Raw genomic sequence first — 19,297 nt, forward strand, 5'->3', positions numbered from 1 at the left:
TTTATTGCTTCACAGTAAAATCCTCAGTGGCAGCTCTGAGAGTGTACACAATAAATGTAACCGAATACTCGCTGAGTTAAATTAACGCTCAGGATTTTGCAGGGCATGCGATACATTTATATGTTAATCCGGCTGGACCTCTCCAGGCTAAGAAGTGAGAAGCTTCATCTTCAAATCACAAAACAATTCTCTCATGAGACCCCCTACCCATTCTCTCCCCTCGAAAACGTCATTACAGATCAGCTTGATGGAAGCGGCAGGCTTCTATACTTTATTATCACCTACTGTTTGTGTGTGTGTGTTTGTGACTGGCTTGGAGTCAGTCATCATAAATGAAGGAATAATAGAGGCAGATTGGAATGATGCACGTCTTAAAACTCAATCCCTCACCATAAATACTAGATTGAAACTGTCACAGTACAAGTGGTTGATGAGAACCTGCGTATTATTTACACCATCTGTTCTACACCATTTTGACCAATATATCTCAGATCAGCGTACTAAATGTGATGAAGATAGGGGAACATTTCATAATTTGTCATGGCAATGCTCATATATAAGGTAAGTGTCTCATATTGTTTCAGTAAATCTTCCACCACCATCATAGACTATGTGCTTACTTGGTATATTTGCTTCAGACTGCAAATTGTGGAACAGGAATAGGAAAACGTTTTGATATCTTTGTGTGCTTCAGGCCAAGCATAATAATTGTCATGCAATGGAAGACTCCTGGGTGCCCTAATGAATGGACAAAAGAACTGTCTGCCTCTCTGTCATTTAAAACATTTGTGTGTGCTACAGAACAGTGGTTCTCAACCGGAGGTCCGGGGACCACTAATGGTCCTTGAGGGGGTTCCAGGTGGTCCCCAGCTAAATGATGGAGAGTCGGTATAACCAAATGGACCCTTATCGATCTTTAACTCTTGAGAGTGTAAAATTAAACCAAATTGACCTGTAAGGGTCCATTTGGTTTCATTTTACCCTCTCTCTCTCTCAAGAGTTAAATTATTGTTAAACATCAGCATTACTTATTTTTCAAGAAGTCTACGCAATTAGAGAATGTAGAAGAATTGTTATTTTGACCAACGTTTGTTTATCATCTCTCCTACCACATCAGTTTTGAGTCTGAGAGGCTGAATCTCATCAAATGGTGGTCCGTGGCTCAAAATCCTCAAATATGCCGATTGCATAACGGACCTCGATATGAAAATGATTGGAAACCACTGATATAGAAGGAATTAAGGAAACCCCAAAGGATTAGAGGACATGTGGACTGTGGAAGTGTATTCATGCACCATTTGAAGCATGTTCCCCAGTAGATCATTCTATGACTTCATAAAAGTGAACCCTTAGATCTGCAACAATACAAGCCTACTCTGCAACACCTTTAAAACATATTTCATTTAATTTCATTGGGTTTTTTTTCTCTCTCTCCTGCCATGAAAGAAAACAACTCAATAAACCTTGGTTAAAGAAGGGTATGCTCTGAAATAATGGAATGGTGACACTGTCAACACTGTGGCTCTGCCACTCTCCAACCTTTCCGTCTCTCGTAATTTGTTTTCTAAGCTCAGCTTTTGGATTTTCTTCCACGTCTAGTGTGTGTGTGTGTGTGTGTGTGTGTGTGTGTGTGTGTGTGTGTGTGTAACCACCTGTATAAGATGTTGAGCTCCTCCGGTGTGGCCAGCAGGATACTCCACTCTGAGACTGGCCTCTACAACAGCCTTCAGCAACTCCCAGTTGCCGGCAGAGCCTTGAGAAACAGGTTAGGCATGCAGATCTGTGATCACAGGCACCGAGAGACGAGACACAGTAGCAACACGTCCACAAACTATGTCCACAGTCAGACCTCATTGGATGACTGAATAACCTGTCCTTGTTTATCACAGATGTCCACATTTTGATAGATGATAGGCTGAATGGTCATTCATCTAACGCACGCACGCACACGCACACCAACAGACACACGTCCTACCCCCCCCTCTCCCTCATGCCCTCCACCTTATGCACAGAGCAGGGCACCACATTGTTAGACGGCTGTAGCTGGCTGGATTACTTGTTGACCTAAACACCGGTTTTCTCTGCTTTCTGCAAAAACATGCTTTGCAAACACAGAGAGCAATAGTCTTGGGGGAACAGACGTCATGTCACATGGTGACATACTCACGCCTGGCTCTGCTATGAATAGAGAGGATGATGGGGAAAATCCTGGAAAGCGATGATATTGAAGTAGTCCTCACTTCCCAGGGGACTGTTTTGGAGTCAGGCCTTAGGTTTAGGGTTGAATTATGGTTAGGTTAACATTAGGGTAAAGGTTATTGTTAGGGTGAGAGAATTAATGTGGTCAACAGAAGTCAGTCAAATGCCCACACAAGTAGTGATACTACAAATAGCATGTGTCTGTGTGTGTGGGTGTGTGTGTGTGTGTGTGTGTGTGTGAGAGACTGTGCACAAACGTATGCATTGTGTTTCGTGTGCACGCATGTGAAAGTCTGTGCAATCCTCAGTTGCATCCATCATCCATCATGCATAGTCCCATTCCTCCAGAGAGCCACAGCAGCTGTTTCAGCCTCACCTCTGCACTCTCCTCCTCCAAAGCCTTGAACCTGGTCCCCTCCACCTACGGTTGGAGAAGTCGCCAGCTTGTTGGGTCACACAGGTAACACAACAATAGTCTGCAGCTGTGGTGGCAGCAACAACAAAAAAAGAGAAGAGAGGGGAAAAAAAGCAGGCATGTAACATGAAGGTTGTCGGTTTGAATCCCTGGTTGGGGAAATCTGAACAGGGAAGATGAATGAGTGAATACTATACCCCTCCTTGGACCACTAGAGTAGAGGTGCCTTTGGTTGAGGCACCTAACCCCCAGCTAATCCAGTGGAGCAGTCAGCTGTAGAAGAGTGGGGCACATGCCAAACTGTGAATGGTAGAAACTATATACCTCAGACCCAAAGAAACCCCTCCGGAGGCAAAGACAGAGCTGGTGCAGACTTATGTGATGTGGTAGGAAGGGCTCCAACAGTATTAAAGGTAAGCCAAGTGATATTTTTAGTTTAGTACAAAACATTTTTTTTGTTAAAAGCTTAAAACTCTATATTCTGATTAAGTGCTGATCAAACAGTGTTTTAACAGTCTCCAGCAATTTCATAAACAGAAAATAGTTTCAGGTGGGTAGCCAATTTCAGCCAATCAAGAGAGATTACCCATTAATCAGCTTCAGTTCCCTTTGTGCTTGTTTATCCTGTAAGTGTATGAGCTCTCTCCCCTGACATCGAGACCTGAAAATGCTTTTTTCTGTTTAATAAAGCACTGGAGACATGGAGACCCCTGTTACTGAAAGCACTCTATAGCAATGATTACTATCAGAATATAGAGCCATTTAACAAAAAATAAGTTACATTTCAAATATGCCAGCCTCCTATGAGCCTGTACACAGCTTTATATTCTCAGGTCAGGGCCCTCCTGGCTGCTGCTAAAGCCTGCCTCAAAACCCGGGGCTTTTAGGATTTTGTGGCCGGAGTGCCTAGGCTTTAGAAAACTCTTCTTTTAAATCACTTCTGAAAACATAACTTTATGTCAAGTCTTTTTCTTAAGGCACATAATAAAAACCTCTTTTTTTTATTCAATTCGTATACAGTATTCTCATTTTCCTTTGGTGTTTCTCTTTATGGTTATCTTGCTGCCCTTTTAACCCTTGTTCTGGTAAAGCACTTAGTAACCTTGTTTGGAAAATCGCTATACAGTACAAGTAAATTCATTATCACGTCTTGTTCGAGTGCAAACACATGAACACCATTCAAACACAAGTAGAAGCTGATAGCAGCCTGTGTGTTTGTGTGACTGCATGTACTTGGTAGCTTTCTGGTGGTGGGGGTGCGTGGCACTGCGTGCCACCATTTCACTCATTTCACTCCCAGCAGTCTGTCTCTTGACCCTTTTAGTCTTGATACAAGCTGCCAGCTCTGGTAGGAGAGGAGCGTAGTAGTCTGGTAGCCTATCTGGCCTCTCATTCCACTAAGAGAGGACAAGGCAGGTGTCCAACCTGGAGGGACCAGGGTCTACCCTGGCCTGCATGCAGATTAGGTTGGAGAGAATTTGGAGGGAATTCTGTAAACTGAGGTGTTCCTGCAGTAACAAAATGCATACAATGAATGCACTAGCAAAAAGGTTTTTAATATATTAATTAGCAAATTACTAAAAAACACAAGACCACATTCTATTTACAAGTTTGTTTTACACAAACATCATTAATTAAATACAGTACATCAGATCAATACCATTTCATTCAAAGGCTGACACATCATTTTGGCCAATATAACAAAACGGTGGTCTAAGTGAAAAGCATTGAAGACTGACTCTAAGCAAAATATATAATACCGTTCATTGGGGCAACTAGAACTTGCCACTTAATCAATACAAGAGTGTTGAGACAACACTTTGGCTTGGTGTTCCCTACAACATTGACCCCCAAAATTACCCAGTGAATCATCAAGGCCAGCCAAAAATAAGTAAAAAATAAATAAAAAAGAAAGACAGCCAACGTTATGAGAATTGCACTATAGACTTGTCTTTTCCTGTAGTCAGCATGGTGACGGTCACGGTCATTCAGTCTCCAGATCCAATGTGGTAGGTGTTTTCCTTCTATGTGCAGCCATCATACTCAGCTAAAATACACAAATACATATTTATGGTTAGATTATTTGCCTCCTTTTTTTAAAGTTTGAGAATCTTTACATATAACAACATGCCCCAAATATGGACACCAGGATAAAAGAGGCTAAAGGGCTAGTTTTATTAAAGGGCTAAAGGGCTAGTTTTTCTTCAGGGTTTGGATATACAGTGGCTACCCTCCTTTTTCCATTGCCCCTTTCTGATCTTCCATGTGATCCCATTGACTATTCAGATGGGGATCAGATAGCAGTGGTTAAATACAGGCAGAAAGTAAAGACCTTCTGCTAATACACCATTGCTGCTCAGGAAACCTTACATCCCGTTACGTGCAGTTCATTTTAATAATTCATTTTCTCAGCCACATTTGTTGGCATAATAATTAATATTACATTAAAACCACACCTGTTGAGCAGCTGTGGTCGCCCTCTGCTCTGCATGTGTCAGCCGCCGCTGAAGACGGCAGGACTTCTCCTGGTACTCTGCCATCTGTCTCTCGTACTGGACAGACCGGCACAAAAACTTCATTTAGACACTGGTTGAAGCACACGTTTTCCAAGTTTATGTCTCATAGAAGATATTATTGCGACCGCCAGGTTGCAAGTTACTATGAAAACCACCACCGGCTGTCTGTCAGTCCCTCCGTCAGTCAGTCTGTCTGTCTGTCACGTCACGTCACGTCACGTCACGTCCCACTTTTGGCCCTACTCTTATCTCTGGCACCGTTGCCCCTATCCATGCCAAACTTTGCACACACACTCCTTGGCTGGCAAACCACAACCTCCGCCCCTGATTTCTCACATACCCCTATTCTAGCGCCACCATGAGGTTGCTTTTTGCAGACAACATGTGCGATCTGACGGTCACTTATCTCCCGATTAGGGAGTCTTACTGGTATTCCACGCGTTCTCTTCCACCACATACTGGTCTTGTATTCAGGTATGTATGTGTGTATGCGTTTTTGCACTGACCTCTGCGATAGTGTGGTGGTCACTCTCCAGCAGTATCTCCAGCTCTTGGGAGCGTTGTTTTTGTCGATTTAGCTCTGTCCTGAAAGCAAAAGATAAGCAGGCGAGAGTAAAACTGTTTAAGCATGAGAAACAGTGTTGGAAACAGAAAAGACAGACGGCAGGGGGAAAAATGGATTTATAAAAAGCTCCAACCTGTAAAATATCTCTTGTACTGCTTGGCATAGCACAAGTGTTGCTAAAGGCAAAACGCCTCCAAATGGAAAGTCGATACTTGTTTCAACTGCTATTGAAATCTTTATGCAGCTCCACCTTTGCACCTTTTTTTTTCAAGAGAACTCAAATATTCAATAAAGAAAAAGAACAATACTTAAGCAATAGGAGGGCTTTTGATTGATTGCTTTGAATGTCAGGTTCTCGACCTCTTACTGCTCAACAAAAAGAGCCTGTGGCAAATTGGGGTCAAATCTAGTTTATAGACTCATCTATAGAAAAATCCTCAGAGTTGATATATCTATTTTATCCAACACTGAGGATTTCACAGTGTACTGTAACCTCCTGTGTTCCATTCACTAGTCTACTCCCTGCCAGTCTCAAGCGCTCTCTTTTCTTCAGAATAAATGTCATGAGATTCCATTTCCTGGTCTTATTCCCTGTTATGTCAATCTCCATCCCTCTCTTCTGTCCCCCCAGAGTCACTTGGGAGGAGCTCTCACCTCAGGCTTGTGGTTTTGGTCTCAAAGGCCTGAGACAGGTTCTTGGCCTCTTCCTTCCAGCGCTGGGTAGTTCTCCTCTGGGCTGTGAGGAGGCGCGTCAGATCCGCACTGGAATGCCGGCTGCTCTCCTCCAGCTCACGCACCCGCGCGTCCAGCCCCAGCTCCTTGGTGCTAAACTCCTGCTCCATCTGGGACACCTGGACACAGGCAAACACAAATAACGTTTTTTAAATATCAGCGCTGCAAGGCAGAAAGCTTGTATGTCAAGAAATGCAAAAAAAAAACAACAACTACAACAACCACCTTTGTTAATTAAATAATTGAATCGCGAAACTAGATTGTGGGTCAGGTTAGTGACTTTGTGATGTGACATGCTAGTGGTGTTAGCTTATAGATTCGATATTTTCCCTACTTTTAAGCGACATTCTTGTAAAACAAGCAGGGCATGAACATAAAAAGTGAAATGTGAAGGTTTTTTGATCAACAGCAACAATATGTCTGTTGCGCGTGTGTGCAAAGCCCGTCTTTTACCATTTATCTCTCTTTCCAGCTACATCATTCTTCACTTCTTCCCTCCCGCTAGCTTCTCCCGGCTCACAGACTTCTTTTTGGATAGTTGTCAGCTCTCGCAGGGCTCATCCATCTCCCCGTACCCAGCCCCCCCTCCTGCCTCCCCTTCCCCTTTCCCTTACCCCAACCAACGCGTCCCTTGCGGTGCCGCTACCTGTTGTTTGGCCCGCCTCTCCGCCAGCAGGCTGGCCTTCCGCAGGTCGTCCATCTCCCTGCGGAGCTGCAGGTTCTCCTGCTGCAGCTGGAGGCGCTCCTCGCTGACACCCAGGCAGTCCTCGCGCGCCGCCGACAGAGAGCCCTGCAGGCGCCGCACCTCCTCCTGGCACCGTGACAGCTCCTCGCCGTAGCTGGGGACGGATGAGTAGATAGATGGACACACAGACGCATGAATGAGCAGACGGAAGGAAGGAAGGAGGGATGGACGGGCTGGGAGGGAGGATAGGGGAGATTGTTATTTTTCAATGCTCCATCCTCTCTGGGCAGTAGACAAAAGCCCTATAAGCACATCCCCTCCTAGCATGAACAAAAGATCCTTTTGCTTAGGAGGGGAGAGGATACAGAGAAGAGCCACAAAGTCATTCAAAGAGTCAAAGAGGAAGGTTTGTTGCTACATTTTGGCAGTCCTACCCAATGAAATCAATCATCTGGAAGCAATATTCATGTTTAAAGTTCAGTGATTATATATACTAGGCCGGTGCCAAGCGGGGTCCGATCGGCTGTTCAGGTAACTTCAGGACGACTGGATCTCCATACAGTATATGCCAATGGTCTTCAACAGGGGGTCCGGGACCCCTAGGGGTCCCAGAGTTACTATAAATTCTCCTTTTTGTCCACTTGAATCCTAGCATTCATATGAACTTTTGCCAAAAATAGAAGATCTACAAGCTCACAATGCCTCGCACTGCTGGGGTAAAAGTTGTGTAATTATTAAAAATAATCAATTATATCTAAAAGTTTGCACTCAGTACTATTAGTACTGAGTGCAAACTTTTAGATACTTTTAGTCTAACACTAAGAAATTGTCCAGATACAGTATGTAATTTCCAACTGATTATGATTCATTATGTAATGTTGTCCTTTCCCTTGATTGTGACCTTGACAACTCCATTGGCAGAGGTAATTAGCTCTGATTTCATGACACATTTCTGCCATCATGCACTAAACAGGGAATAACAGAAGAACCATTCTTCTCTGGCTCATAACAGACGGCTGTGGATTGAAAGCATCGTGGAAGCGGGCCACTGGAGAAGTCAGGTCAGATTGTAAACATTAGCACATTGATCCCGGTAGAGCTTGGGATAAGACAGATAAGAAAGTGGAAAATGGTGCCATGCTGCTGATTTCCAGGCTGTGAAGGGAAACACATTGTTGGCACCATAATGCTTTCACAGACTGGCACCATAATCCTTTCACAGACTGGCTTAATAGTTAATACAGTTATTTTGAAATAGAATGCTTGTCAGCGGCAAGACGCTAGACCCTGTTACAGCCAATTCTCTACTACTACAGTATATACACTACTAGGTTCAAGTATGTAAGAAACTATCCGACAAAATAAAATAAAATATATGGCTTGAAGATGACATCGGCCAGACACATGTTGATCCCATGATTACAGTGATAAATTGTACTGATTTGTGTGAGTAGGAGCAAACAGTGTGTTTTGAAGAAAACGGGGGAAAGCTGTGGCATGAGCCAAGACATTTTTTTGTATGGCCTACATTTCAAGAGTTATAGGCGAAAAACTTAAAACAGTCTGTTATGCCACCATGAGATTCTTCCTTGGCCTACTGGGAGTGTGCATGCAAAGTTTGACAGAGATTAACTGAACGGTGACAGAGATTAGCTGAGAGAAGCTAATCACTGCTGACTGACACACACAAACAAACAGAAACAAACCCAGGGACAGACAGGGGTGAAAACAGACTCTCCGTCCTGGTGGAGTTAATAATGACGGTTTCCACTACTTACTCCATCTCTATCTTCTTGAGTTTGTTCTGGGTGCTCTGCAGGGTGATGCTCATGTCGTCCTTCATCCTCTCTGCATCTAGACATCTCTGGTGGAGGGCTTCTATCTTCCTAAACTCCGGCACTGCCCTGCCCTCCTTGTACACCTGACACCAGATCCACGGGAAGTGTTACCAATCAGTTATAAACGCAAACAGCGTAAGCCATGTCTTTATCCCTGATCCTGATTTATACTTCGGCGTTGCACACCAAAGTATAACTCAGGCCACAATGCGTGTTTTCTTTTTTTTACCTTCTCCAATTCCTCCTCCACGGCTTTCCTCTCTCGCCGGGACCTCTCAATCTGAGACTCCTTATCTGCACACTCCTAGACAGAAGCAGACGGAGAGGGCTGGGGGGTTAGAGAGGGATCAAGGCAGAAGAGGGGAAATCAGATGTGGTGACCGGTAGAGAATCAAAGGGATTTCATGTGATGGTGGAGGGTATTTGTTCTCGGTGGGGAAGGTCCTTACCAGCTGTAGGGCAGACAGCTCCTCAGCCATTCGGAGGATTTGGACATTGCAGTGCTTACGCACGCTCTCCACCTGACAAAACACACGCGCATGTTATTCAAAAACGCACAATGGCTAGTACCTGTGACACAGAGATTTAAATCCCTTTGCATTCATCTCTTATTCAGAGGGTCGCTTGTTTCATCACTGTCGAATGGTTCACGTCATACAGTATGCATCCAAAAGCATTTTAGATCAGTTGTGAGAGAGAGGAGGGTGAGGAAACTATCTGGAGCCACCCTTTTAATATTTACCACATTAACCCTGGCTGGCATCTCTATTTTGGGAAACTTTTCAATGATTTATATATATTTTTTAATATTATAAGAAACCAATGTACAAGCTCAAAATGTGTCACAATGCGATGCATTGTTAACTTGTACATTTTGCTATTTGTTGTATACAGTGCATCAGTGGTTAACCTCTTCTACCCATCTACCCAGTAGCTGCTGTGTGACTGTACAGTAAGCTAATGGGGATCTAATAATAAATAATAAATAAAAACCATCAACATAATCTAACGCAGCAACAGAGGACACAAGAGCTTACATTTTGTACCAGGCTATTGATATTGTACCGAACTATAGCATTCTGCTGTTAGAGTGCAATGGCGAAATTATTGTCCCTAGTAGTCACAGAGACTACGCCCAAGACACTTAGCGAGGCAACAGCCAGCGCCACAGTACGGTACACTACGGCACCTTAATGGGATTAAACGATTGGAAGTCTTGATGGAGAAGGGCCATTAGTAGAACATTAATCACTTCAGTGTCTTCCTGAAGGAGCACAGCAGGGAAGCGAGGCACATCGTTTACTTCTCAATATGCCATGTGTTGAGAAACATGGCGTGAACCTACAGTAGCAGCTGGCTGCAATTCTAATTTCAGTTTCCAGGTTTCACAGTTACATGTTAAGACGGTAAAGTCTGACTCTCCAACCTCACACTACTCATTCTGCAGTTCATGTTTAACAACATGAAGCCTGTCGTCCCTCTTCTGGGGCAAACATTAAACAACATAGCAGATCTAATGTACAAGCTCACAACGTGTTGCACCGCGACACCCTTTGAGCTTGTAGATCTGCTATTTTTGGCAAAGACATTTGGTGTAGATCCTAGTAGATGACCGGGGGATCCCGGTCAATGAAGTATATAGGGTTTAAGTGGTTAAATAGCAATAATATAATATTTGGTAGCCGGTATTGTAATTTAGGAACCCTCACCTCTTTCCTGGTGTGGACAGCAGCATCCTGGATCAGCTGCTTGATGGTCTCCTTGGTCTTCTCCAACTCATCACACCTTTGCTTCTCCCTCAGAAGGGCCTACAAGGGTATCAATATTTACAGCCATGAAGTGATGTGGGGAAATTGGTCAGAGAAAAACTCCTCTGAGTGGGGAAAAAAGGAAATAAAAAGACAAGTGCACCTGATCCTTCTGTAACGTAGCCTCTTCAGTCAGCTGGACGCTGTCGCGGACTTTAGCCAGGGCCTCGTAGCGCTCCTCCTCGAGGGAAGCGCACCTCCCCTGGAGCTCACCCACCTGTCTCTCCCACACTGCCTGCTCCCTGCGCACTGCCTCTGCCTCCTGAGACGCTGCTTTTAGCCTGAAGATGGAGGGTAGAGAAGTAGAAACAGAGTTGCCTGTGGTAAGACGCCTTTTATGAGAGAGAGAGGGGAATGCATTTTGAAGAATGGGGCCAGTAGAGACTAGGGCATTCACGAATAGTGATTTTTAGTATTCGAATTATTCGACCTCAAAGTATTCGAATTGTCGAATATTCGACAGGACTGCCAAACTGTCAAATATTAAGTAAGCAAGAGGCGGACATTGTGAAAATAGCCGATCTACATGCTCACAACGTTGCGAGGCGTTGTGAGCATGTAGATCTGCCATTTTCACAATATTTCTCTGCGGAACCGAGTCACATTAAATGTAATACCTACAATTCCAAGTGCTTGTCAGGGTGGGGGTCCCCAGTTCAATATGTTTATTTTGGGGGTCACTGCTTAAAAAGGTTTGAGAACCCCTGGTATAAAGCATTAACAAATTCATCCACCAGGGGCATTGACAACTCATTCTTATGACTTCCTATCTAGCCAAGCTTTATAATATATATATTTTTTAAAGATAAAACAATAAAAAAATGTGAATATTCGACTTCGGTGAACAACGTCGAATAGTGACTTTGATATTCGAATATTTGGTGAATGCCCTAGTAGAGACTAGGTAGATGCAATGTCTGTGTGTGCACACACACTGCAAAGTAAAATCAGCGTTAAAGGACCCCGAAACCATGCTTCTCTGTGACCGCTTGCACACCTAGCTGCGATGTGCATGTGCATTTGTGCAATCGAACACCTTTTTTCTGTGGCATTAAAAAACTGCTAATATAGCCAATATAGAAATAGCATAGGACTGTGTGCAAGGGCCTTTACACGTTCAGAGTAAACAACGGATAGATGAAACTAAGGATGTTGCTGTGTGTTCACCTGGCGTCTAGCTGACTCAAGGCGGACTGAAGCTGTTGTAGTCTCCGGTCTGAGGCCTCCTCCCGACCCTGAGCCTCCGCTGCGTCTTCCTCCTGAGAACAAGCAGATGCACTGATGAGATGTGAGATAAGCCCCGGGCCATCCTCTCTCACAACTGGCTTCAACAAGTTTCTCTAAGCTACACTTTGGGATAGTTTTTCTCCCCTTTTCCTTTTTTTCCCACCAAAAGAAACTTTTTTCAAATAGTGGTTACATTTTCTTTTTTTTCTCCCATAAATTAAAAAAGTTAACGTTAATATTAGAGAGAATCCAGGCCAGGATTATTTCTAAATCGTACCCGTCTCTGCATCTGATCCTGTACAGTCTGCAGCAGCTTGGTCATCTCCTCCACTTTGGCTGTGGCTGTCCTCAGCTCAGTCTTGGCCTGCCTGCAGCATGGAAGACATGGCAACAACCAGCCAGGCAGGTTAATAAGGAATCAACATTTAACATGATAATCCACTTTATTTGATCATCAACGCCAGCGTCATGACTGTTCCTACAACAGTAAGGCATCACCTGGAGAAAATGGTTGTTTAACACCTGATATGACCTTGTAGTGTTTGACTAAATCTTTGAGATTCAAAAAATGTATTTGTATGTGCGTGAAATGTTGGTGTGACATGCTCCACCAGACTGTGCTAACAATATAATTAACCAGAAGTGTGTGTACAGTGTGTAAACTAAGCTGTATAACATTTTAATAAATAATAACCCACAGACACATGGGTTGTTTACAGAACAGTAGAAGGCTGGCTTAAATATGTGCTGAACTGTAGCCATTCTGACTGAGCAAGATACAGTCCTAGACAAGGATCATACATGGATCATGCAGTAGACATTTTGGTTGATATGCACAGTAGCAGCCAGGTACCTGAGCTGGCCACGTAGCTCCTCCATCTCTGTGCTCTGCTCCGTCACTGTCTTGAGGAACTGCTGGTTGGTCTGTGTGTGGCATGACAGACATGAATGCAGTAAGTGAGGCATAACTCTGAACAAGCACCCTTAACTTTCAACATGTAAGCTTCTTCTCCATACACTTTCTCTCTCCACTAACTTTACGCTGTCCCTTGGCACAAACCCTTGTTTTCAACACTCAGGTGCAAGGTCTCTTGCTCTCTCTCTTTCTCACACACACAGGGACGGAAAGAGGCTGCTAGTATGAAAAGTCAGAGAGAGAATGTCAGCCCAAGGCTTGCCCTCTCATTAAAATTGCATCAGAAGGATATAGTATTACTTTTACCTCACATACACTGTATGGTGCTATGAGTAGGTGGAAAGCATATGCATGGTGTTTGTCATGAATATTATGTGCAACAGGCTCTAATACTTTAGCTAACAGGTCCATTTAGTACCATTTGTATAAAATACTGAGGATTTGATATGCATGTGACAGACAGAGAGAGAGTAACAGAAGACAAGGAGAGCAAAAATAATAGGCAGAGCACCTGCAGACCATTACACAATAGACAGTTCTCTCTGGCTAGCTGTGAGACATAGCAGTTCACAGAGATCCATATGAAATATTAGAAGATTAATCTCAGGGCGACTGCAGAGGACAGTGATCCCACAGCTAATCGTAGGGCAATCATTGAACAGCTTTTAAGTGGCTATCACGTACGGATTCCAGTTTCTGATTAGACACTTGCAGTTTCTGGGTGTGCTGCTGCAATTGAACAAGTTGATCCTGTGGAGGGGAAAAGAGAGACACTCGATAAAGCAGACTGCTCGTAATTATGGTGCTCTTCTAATGTGAATGAATGAACTGCATTCAATATCTTGTAATACATTTAATAAATGAATCACAATGATCTTCCTTCCCTGCAAAAAAAATAAATAAAAAAAAAACATTTTGCCATTCTTACCAGCTTGATAAGAATGTTTTTTTTTCTACAGTGTTAAGCTAAAGTGATACTATTTATGTACAAGCTTTTCATCCGTTGGCAGGTCACAATTAAAACAGCACAACAAACAATATGAGCAAAAAAAAACAACAGAGGGTACATGGGTACAAAGTTACACGTCACACACCCACAATGTCATCTGAAAATAACAAAAGGTGAAGGCATTGTCAAATTAAAAGCAAAATTATGTGCGAAGCCCATGAAATAAAAATGTAGTCAGTGGTATCTGGGGCAGAGGTGAGCCATGTCATACAGTCATTATACCTTGAGCTGCTGACCCTGAGCAGCGTGGACGTGCCCATCGGAGGCCGTCTTCTGGCAGAGCTGCTGGAGTCGGTCCAGCTCCTGGGTCGCAGTGTGCCACAGCTCTACAGCCCGCTCCCTCTCCTGCACACACAGAACAGGCTTGTGTCAGGTTCAGACTGATAGAGGTACTGTAGCATGCTGGTAAAGAAGAACTATACCGTTGAAGCATGCGTTTTCGTAAAGATGGGGTGCCATGATTTTTGTCCCCCCTAAAACATGATGATCAGGTATTATAATTATACTAGGAGGAAGTGTTTTTCCAGAAAAAAAAAATAGCTTTCAGGAAGAAACCAAAAATACACAAACATATTTGCATATTATAACCACACTATAGAGGGTATGTGCATGCATAAAGTGAATGGAAAATCGAGTGGTAAGGTGTATGGTGATTATGTCACGCACATACCCTCTATTTGAGCAATGTTAACTCCATACACACATACAAAACAGAAAAGTACAAAACTATGGCACCACCTCTTTAATGTGTATTACAATAATCTATGAGATGCACATGCTACTGCTTTTGTTTATTCATGAAACCAGTTGATAGGCCAATGCAATCTGGATATTGTAGGCTACTAAGGCTAGGATAATGAATGGTGTCATTTTGATTTACTGTTTTACAATTACAGGGAGATAATGATTCTTATGTAAAATGATTTACTCAGTCATGCACATCCCTACTTCATTACCAGCTGACGGCACTGTGCTCTAACGCTAGTCACAATTACGCAAACCTTCAAGGTTGTCTCAATTCATTTTTTAATAAACTTTTTTTTATCTTTCTCTTTTTTCCTCTCCCCAATGTAGTTATGCCAATTCTGCCAATGTTTTGTTTAGTCCCTGTCATTGCCAAAATGCCAATCTTTGTTCTGGGTAGGGTGTAGACGCTAGACGCTATCAAAAATAAATATTTCTTCCACCATCGACAGCTTAATAAACCCCACTGATACAAATTCTAGTCATTTCTTCTCAAATACAAAATTGCACAACATTTTCAGCTTACTTCAGAGACAAGATCATAACAATCAGAACACATTTAAGCCAAACTAGGTCACTAAACATTTCTGAAAAGACTGCAATTTAAACCACTTTACTTTGGAATGAATTTAGAAATGATCTTTTTTTCTCTATCCAATTAGATTTGTCGATCATTCTCCGTTTACAGGTACATTCCTAGAATCCCTCAAAACTGCCATAGTCAAACCTCAAAGAAGGAACCTGGACACACTGTTTGTCTCTTAGCAACCACCGGGCCATATCCAACCTTCGTTTATTACGATTTGAGAAAAACAGTTTTTTTATAAACTACACAAATGCTTAAGCAACAACGCACTTGAGCTATTTCAGTCTGGTTTTAGAGCAAGCAACAGCACAGAGACATCTGTTTGATTTTCTAAATTTTGATTGATTGATGCAACCGCAGATCAGGTCCCTAATAAGACACATTCTTAACTAGGTACCACGTGAAAGGATGTATCCTCTAAATGAGACAGGTCATTTAACTTGACTGCTCATCAATATCGTGCAGATTCGGAGACATTGACAAAATAGTATTCATGCGAGTTGTGTGCATATGATTTGTGTGACCTGTCCAGAGAGCTGGATCTGTTCCTGGAGGTTTTTGATAACTCCATCTTCCTCCATTGTACTTCCATCCACTCCGGATGCCACTGGCAGAGCCTGCAGCTGCCTTTCCACCGACTCCCTCAGCTCTGCATGCAGCCTGGGGGCGGAGGGTTCATACATACAGATGTGACGACGGGGCACAAAACATGAACCCAAAAAAGGACAATGTTTTTTCAAGGTTACATGCACAGTTACACAGTATGTTGTGATCCAAAAATAAACTAATAATCATATAATCCTCAAGTCCCCCAGAACACAAAGGTACAGTGCAGGCATACTGTTAGCCAACAAGGCCAGATATTCTGTGACTTTGGGTAATAATCCAGATTTAAAAAAGAATACAAATAGTAGCCAAGAATGAACCACGTGACAGGAGATCTTATGGCAGCCTAACTTACAGTTATAAATAATTGATCCATACCGCTGTTACTCATACTTCTGAGAGACTCATACACACGCACACAGACTCTCACACTTATTATTTATTCATTATGTGAGCTAGAAAAGTAATGAATTAATGTATCCGGTGTAGCCTTTGGAAAGAAGGCTCAATCCATGGTGACAGACATGTAGTTGGGCCTCCGTCTGTTCTCAACCAGCTCTCCGACTGTTTGTGCCACACATGAATGTGCCTACCTTTCATTCTCCTTGACAACCCTCTCCAGTTTCACTTTGACATCTGTCATCTGCACCTGTGGATTCACGCGGGGGAGAAAGATTCAAACATTAATTAGGATGAGGGAAGGCCCTGACAAGCTGACACGTTTTAATGCCACTCTTAAGAAATGATTTGAAGCAAATACTCATGAAAAGCTTAAAGGTATAATAAACATGCTTCTTTGGTTTTTAATACATGGGCAGCATAGGGCATTCATGTTGATAATTCTGTGAAATGGAAAATGTCTTATTTTGTAAACTGTGTTTAAAGGAGCACCCAGTTTCAACTAACTTATCTTCAATAACTGGTCCTCACTCCGAGTCCTCTCCAATGCTTATTGCAAGATTTCTGTCTACTCGCTCTGCATCTCATTGGAGGGCTATGCACAGTTCAGAGACCTGGCTACCAATGATAATTGATGGTGTCCAAGCTAATAGAAACTACAGCCTCTCTCTTCCTGGAAAGTTAGCATGCTGAAATAGGATCCTTTGCTCTTGAATTAATGAGAATAAAATACAAGTTTGAAATCCTTTTAGAAATGATCAAATCGGCCCAGATGCACTGGTGGGCAGACCTCCAAAAAGGTATATTAAGTAGGCTGCAGTGTTCTTTCACCTGGTATGTGTTCAGTTGTTCAGTCATCCCATCCATGTGTCGGTCATACTCAGCTATCAGAGGAGCCATGATGCTGAAATTCATACAGAGTGACATACTGAACCTGATGGATTGAACTGAACCTGATAGACATGATGCTATTCTGAGATAGCAAGAGTAGCATTGCAACAACATACAATTGAGTCACCGTTAACATTATATTAAACATTAGAAGCCTGGCACTTTGTAATGCCAATTTTGACTGAATTATAAAGTGAAAAAGACACACACACACACACACACACACACACACACACACACACACACACACACACACACACACACACACACACACACACACACACACACACACACACACACACACACACACACACACACTCTTATATAGCAACCTCAACACTACAGAAATAACCTACCTTCTATCTAAGATCCAGGGGGCAGGAGACTGTGCATGCCTCATCTCCTCAACCTGATGGAGAGGAACAGAGTAGAGTAAACAGCGGCCCTACAATGGCTGATATTCCATATTGCATGTGTTCCATAACACAGCCATAGAACACGCTATGCATATTAATGGAGGTATTCATCTCGGCAGCACCCTAATTTGTGTACTCAGACAATAATTAATTGCTGCGACGTGGGGTTCAGCTCTTGTCATCTACTTTCATATCCATTTGAAAGTTGTGGCAGAAAAGAATTATTCCGAAGAATATCTCCACGAGACACAAGGAGCCACATTCTCTGTACTACAGTAGAAGCGAACGCATTGGCAGCATTAAATAATACAGGCAGTGGGAGGGGAGCATGGAAACTACTTTCAACAAGCACATACCAATGGGGCACACAAATTGAATGGTGGTTCAGAAATCAAGGTGAATTGTCCAATTCTCATCCTATATTAAAATTGGCTAATGGGATGGCCAGGCGGACCACGTCATCACACTCATGTCACTCTCACTCACACTCATGATTCAGCCATAACCATACTAGTAAGATGCATCATGGAGATCCCTATCTGAACCAGCCACACAGATATGGGCCATGTCTTGGCCATCTGGCCAGTGATATATATCTATGACATGATGTCACCTGTGATATCACAGCGATGTGTCAAGGGAACCAACCCATAGACTGTAAAAATGTGTGTACATACGGAGACAAGCTGTGACATTTCTCATGGTAAACTGCGACCTTCGGTCGCAATAAGGTGTTCCCTGTGCAGCTAGCTACGCCCAAGTATGAAGTGTGTTGCCCAACCTCAATGTTTCGCAATTGAGGAACAAATCAGGAACAAACAAATCAGCTCCATTAACTCATTGCATGCCAGGCCCGATTTTTTTTTTTTTTCAAAAAAAAAATTTTTTTGGACCCCAAAAAATGTAGTAGGCATGATAGAAATCGCGAAATTGCATGGTTAACCCCAATAGCAACCCCATCTATCAAACATGGCAGCCATCTTTGTTTACATTTTAGGAAAACATAATGGCTTGTATCTCATGAATGCCTGAACGGATTTCCATTCGGATTTTTTTGTTTGAAAGCTGTGAGCAATGTGGACACACGTGGTGCATTATCTAGGCATGGGTGTGCATGATCCGTGCACTATGAATTACATGGAAGTCTATGGAGACCAGAGGCACCATAGAGTACGAAGGTATTGTTAAATGGCGGGGAATGTGTTAAGTGGGCATGCCAATATATGGGCAATTGGGCATATACTGATGACATCAGGGATCTCCATATGTGGGCATAAGAGCGACAGTCAAGGACTGACAGATACAGAGATCTCCATATATGGGCGCAAAGGGACATATACAGACAGGTGCAATAGGTTCTCTGACAAATCCCCCGACACTGTGATACAGGTATATAGGTCGGAGTGCCGCGCTGCGAGCTTGTATGTGTGCAAATCTTTGAATGTATTTTTTAACATTTGTAACTCAAATTTTACTACTGGGGGTCCCTGGAACTCAATATTTTGAGACGTGGCCAAATACATGAAAAGGTTTGAGCACCACTGACATACAGTAGAAACATTTTTTTTTTCAAAAAATCTTGAAATATTCAAAGTCTTTCACAAATGTTCGCGATTTTTCAAAAATAGCATCTACGGCACCGAGTGCTGCGCTGTGAGCTTGCATATCTGCTATTCTTCAATAGTTAAAGCACAAAATAACGCAGTGAATCCTTGTACCCAGGGCCCAGAATTTGGTGTGACACC

The 19,297-nt window shown here is 42.9% G+C and overlaps 1 protein-coding gene across 1 annotated transcript; it reads right to left on the reverse strand.

Annotated features, from left to right (window-relative positions):
* Positions 1-4,311: 4,311 nt before the first annotated feature.
* On the reverse strand, positions 4,312-18,044 carry sclt1 (sodium channel and clathrin linker 1; the record flags this gene model as incomplete). The annotated part of the gene is made up of 20 exons (XM_080722563.1): positions 4,312-4,661; positions 5,071-5,166; positions 5,637-5,715; positions 6,350-6,546; positions 7,074-7,266; positions 8,891-9,033; positions 9,180-9,254; positions 9,400-9,471; positions 10,660-10,758; positions 10,862-11,039; positions 11,926-12,017; positions 12,263-12,353; positions 12,839-12,909; positions 13,586-13,651; positions 14,133-14,255; positions 15,765-15,900; positions 16,440-16,495; positions 17,077-17,149; positions 17,493-17,545; positions 18,039-18,044. The coding sequence occupies 20 exons, from the start codon at positions 18,042-18,044 to the stop codon at positions 4,599-4,601; spliced, it is 1,962 nt and encodes a 653-aa protein (XP_080578689.1). The 3' UTR covers positions 4,312-4,598.
* Between the last annotated feature and the right edge of the window lie 1,253 nt (positions 18,045-19,297).

The sequence above is a fragment of the Nannobrachium achirus genome (assembly GCF_963921795.1).
Source record: "Nannobrachium achirus genome assembly, chromosome: 3".
Taxonomy (NCBI): domain Eukaryota; kingdom Metazoa; phylum Chordata; class Actinopteri; order Myctophiformes; family Myctophidae; genus Nannobrachium; species Nannobrachium achirus.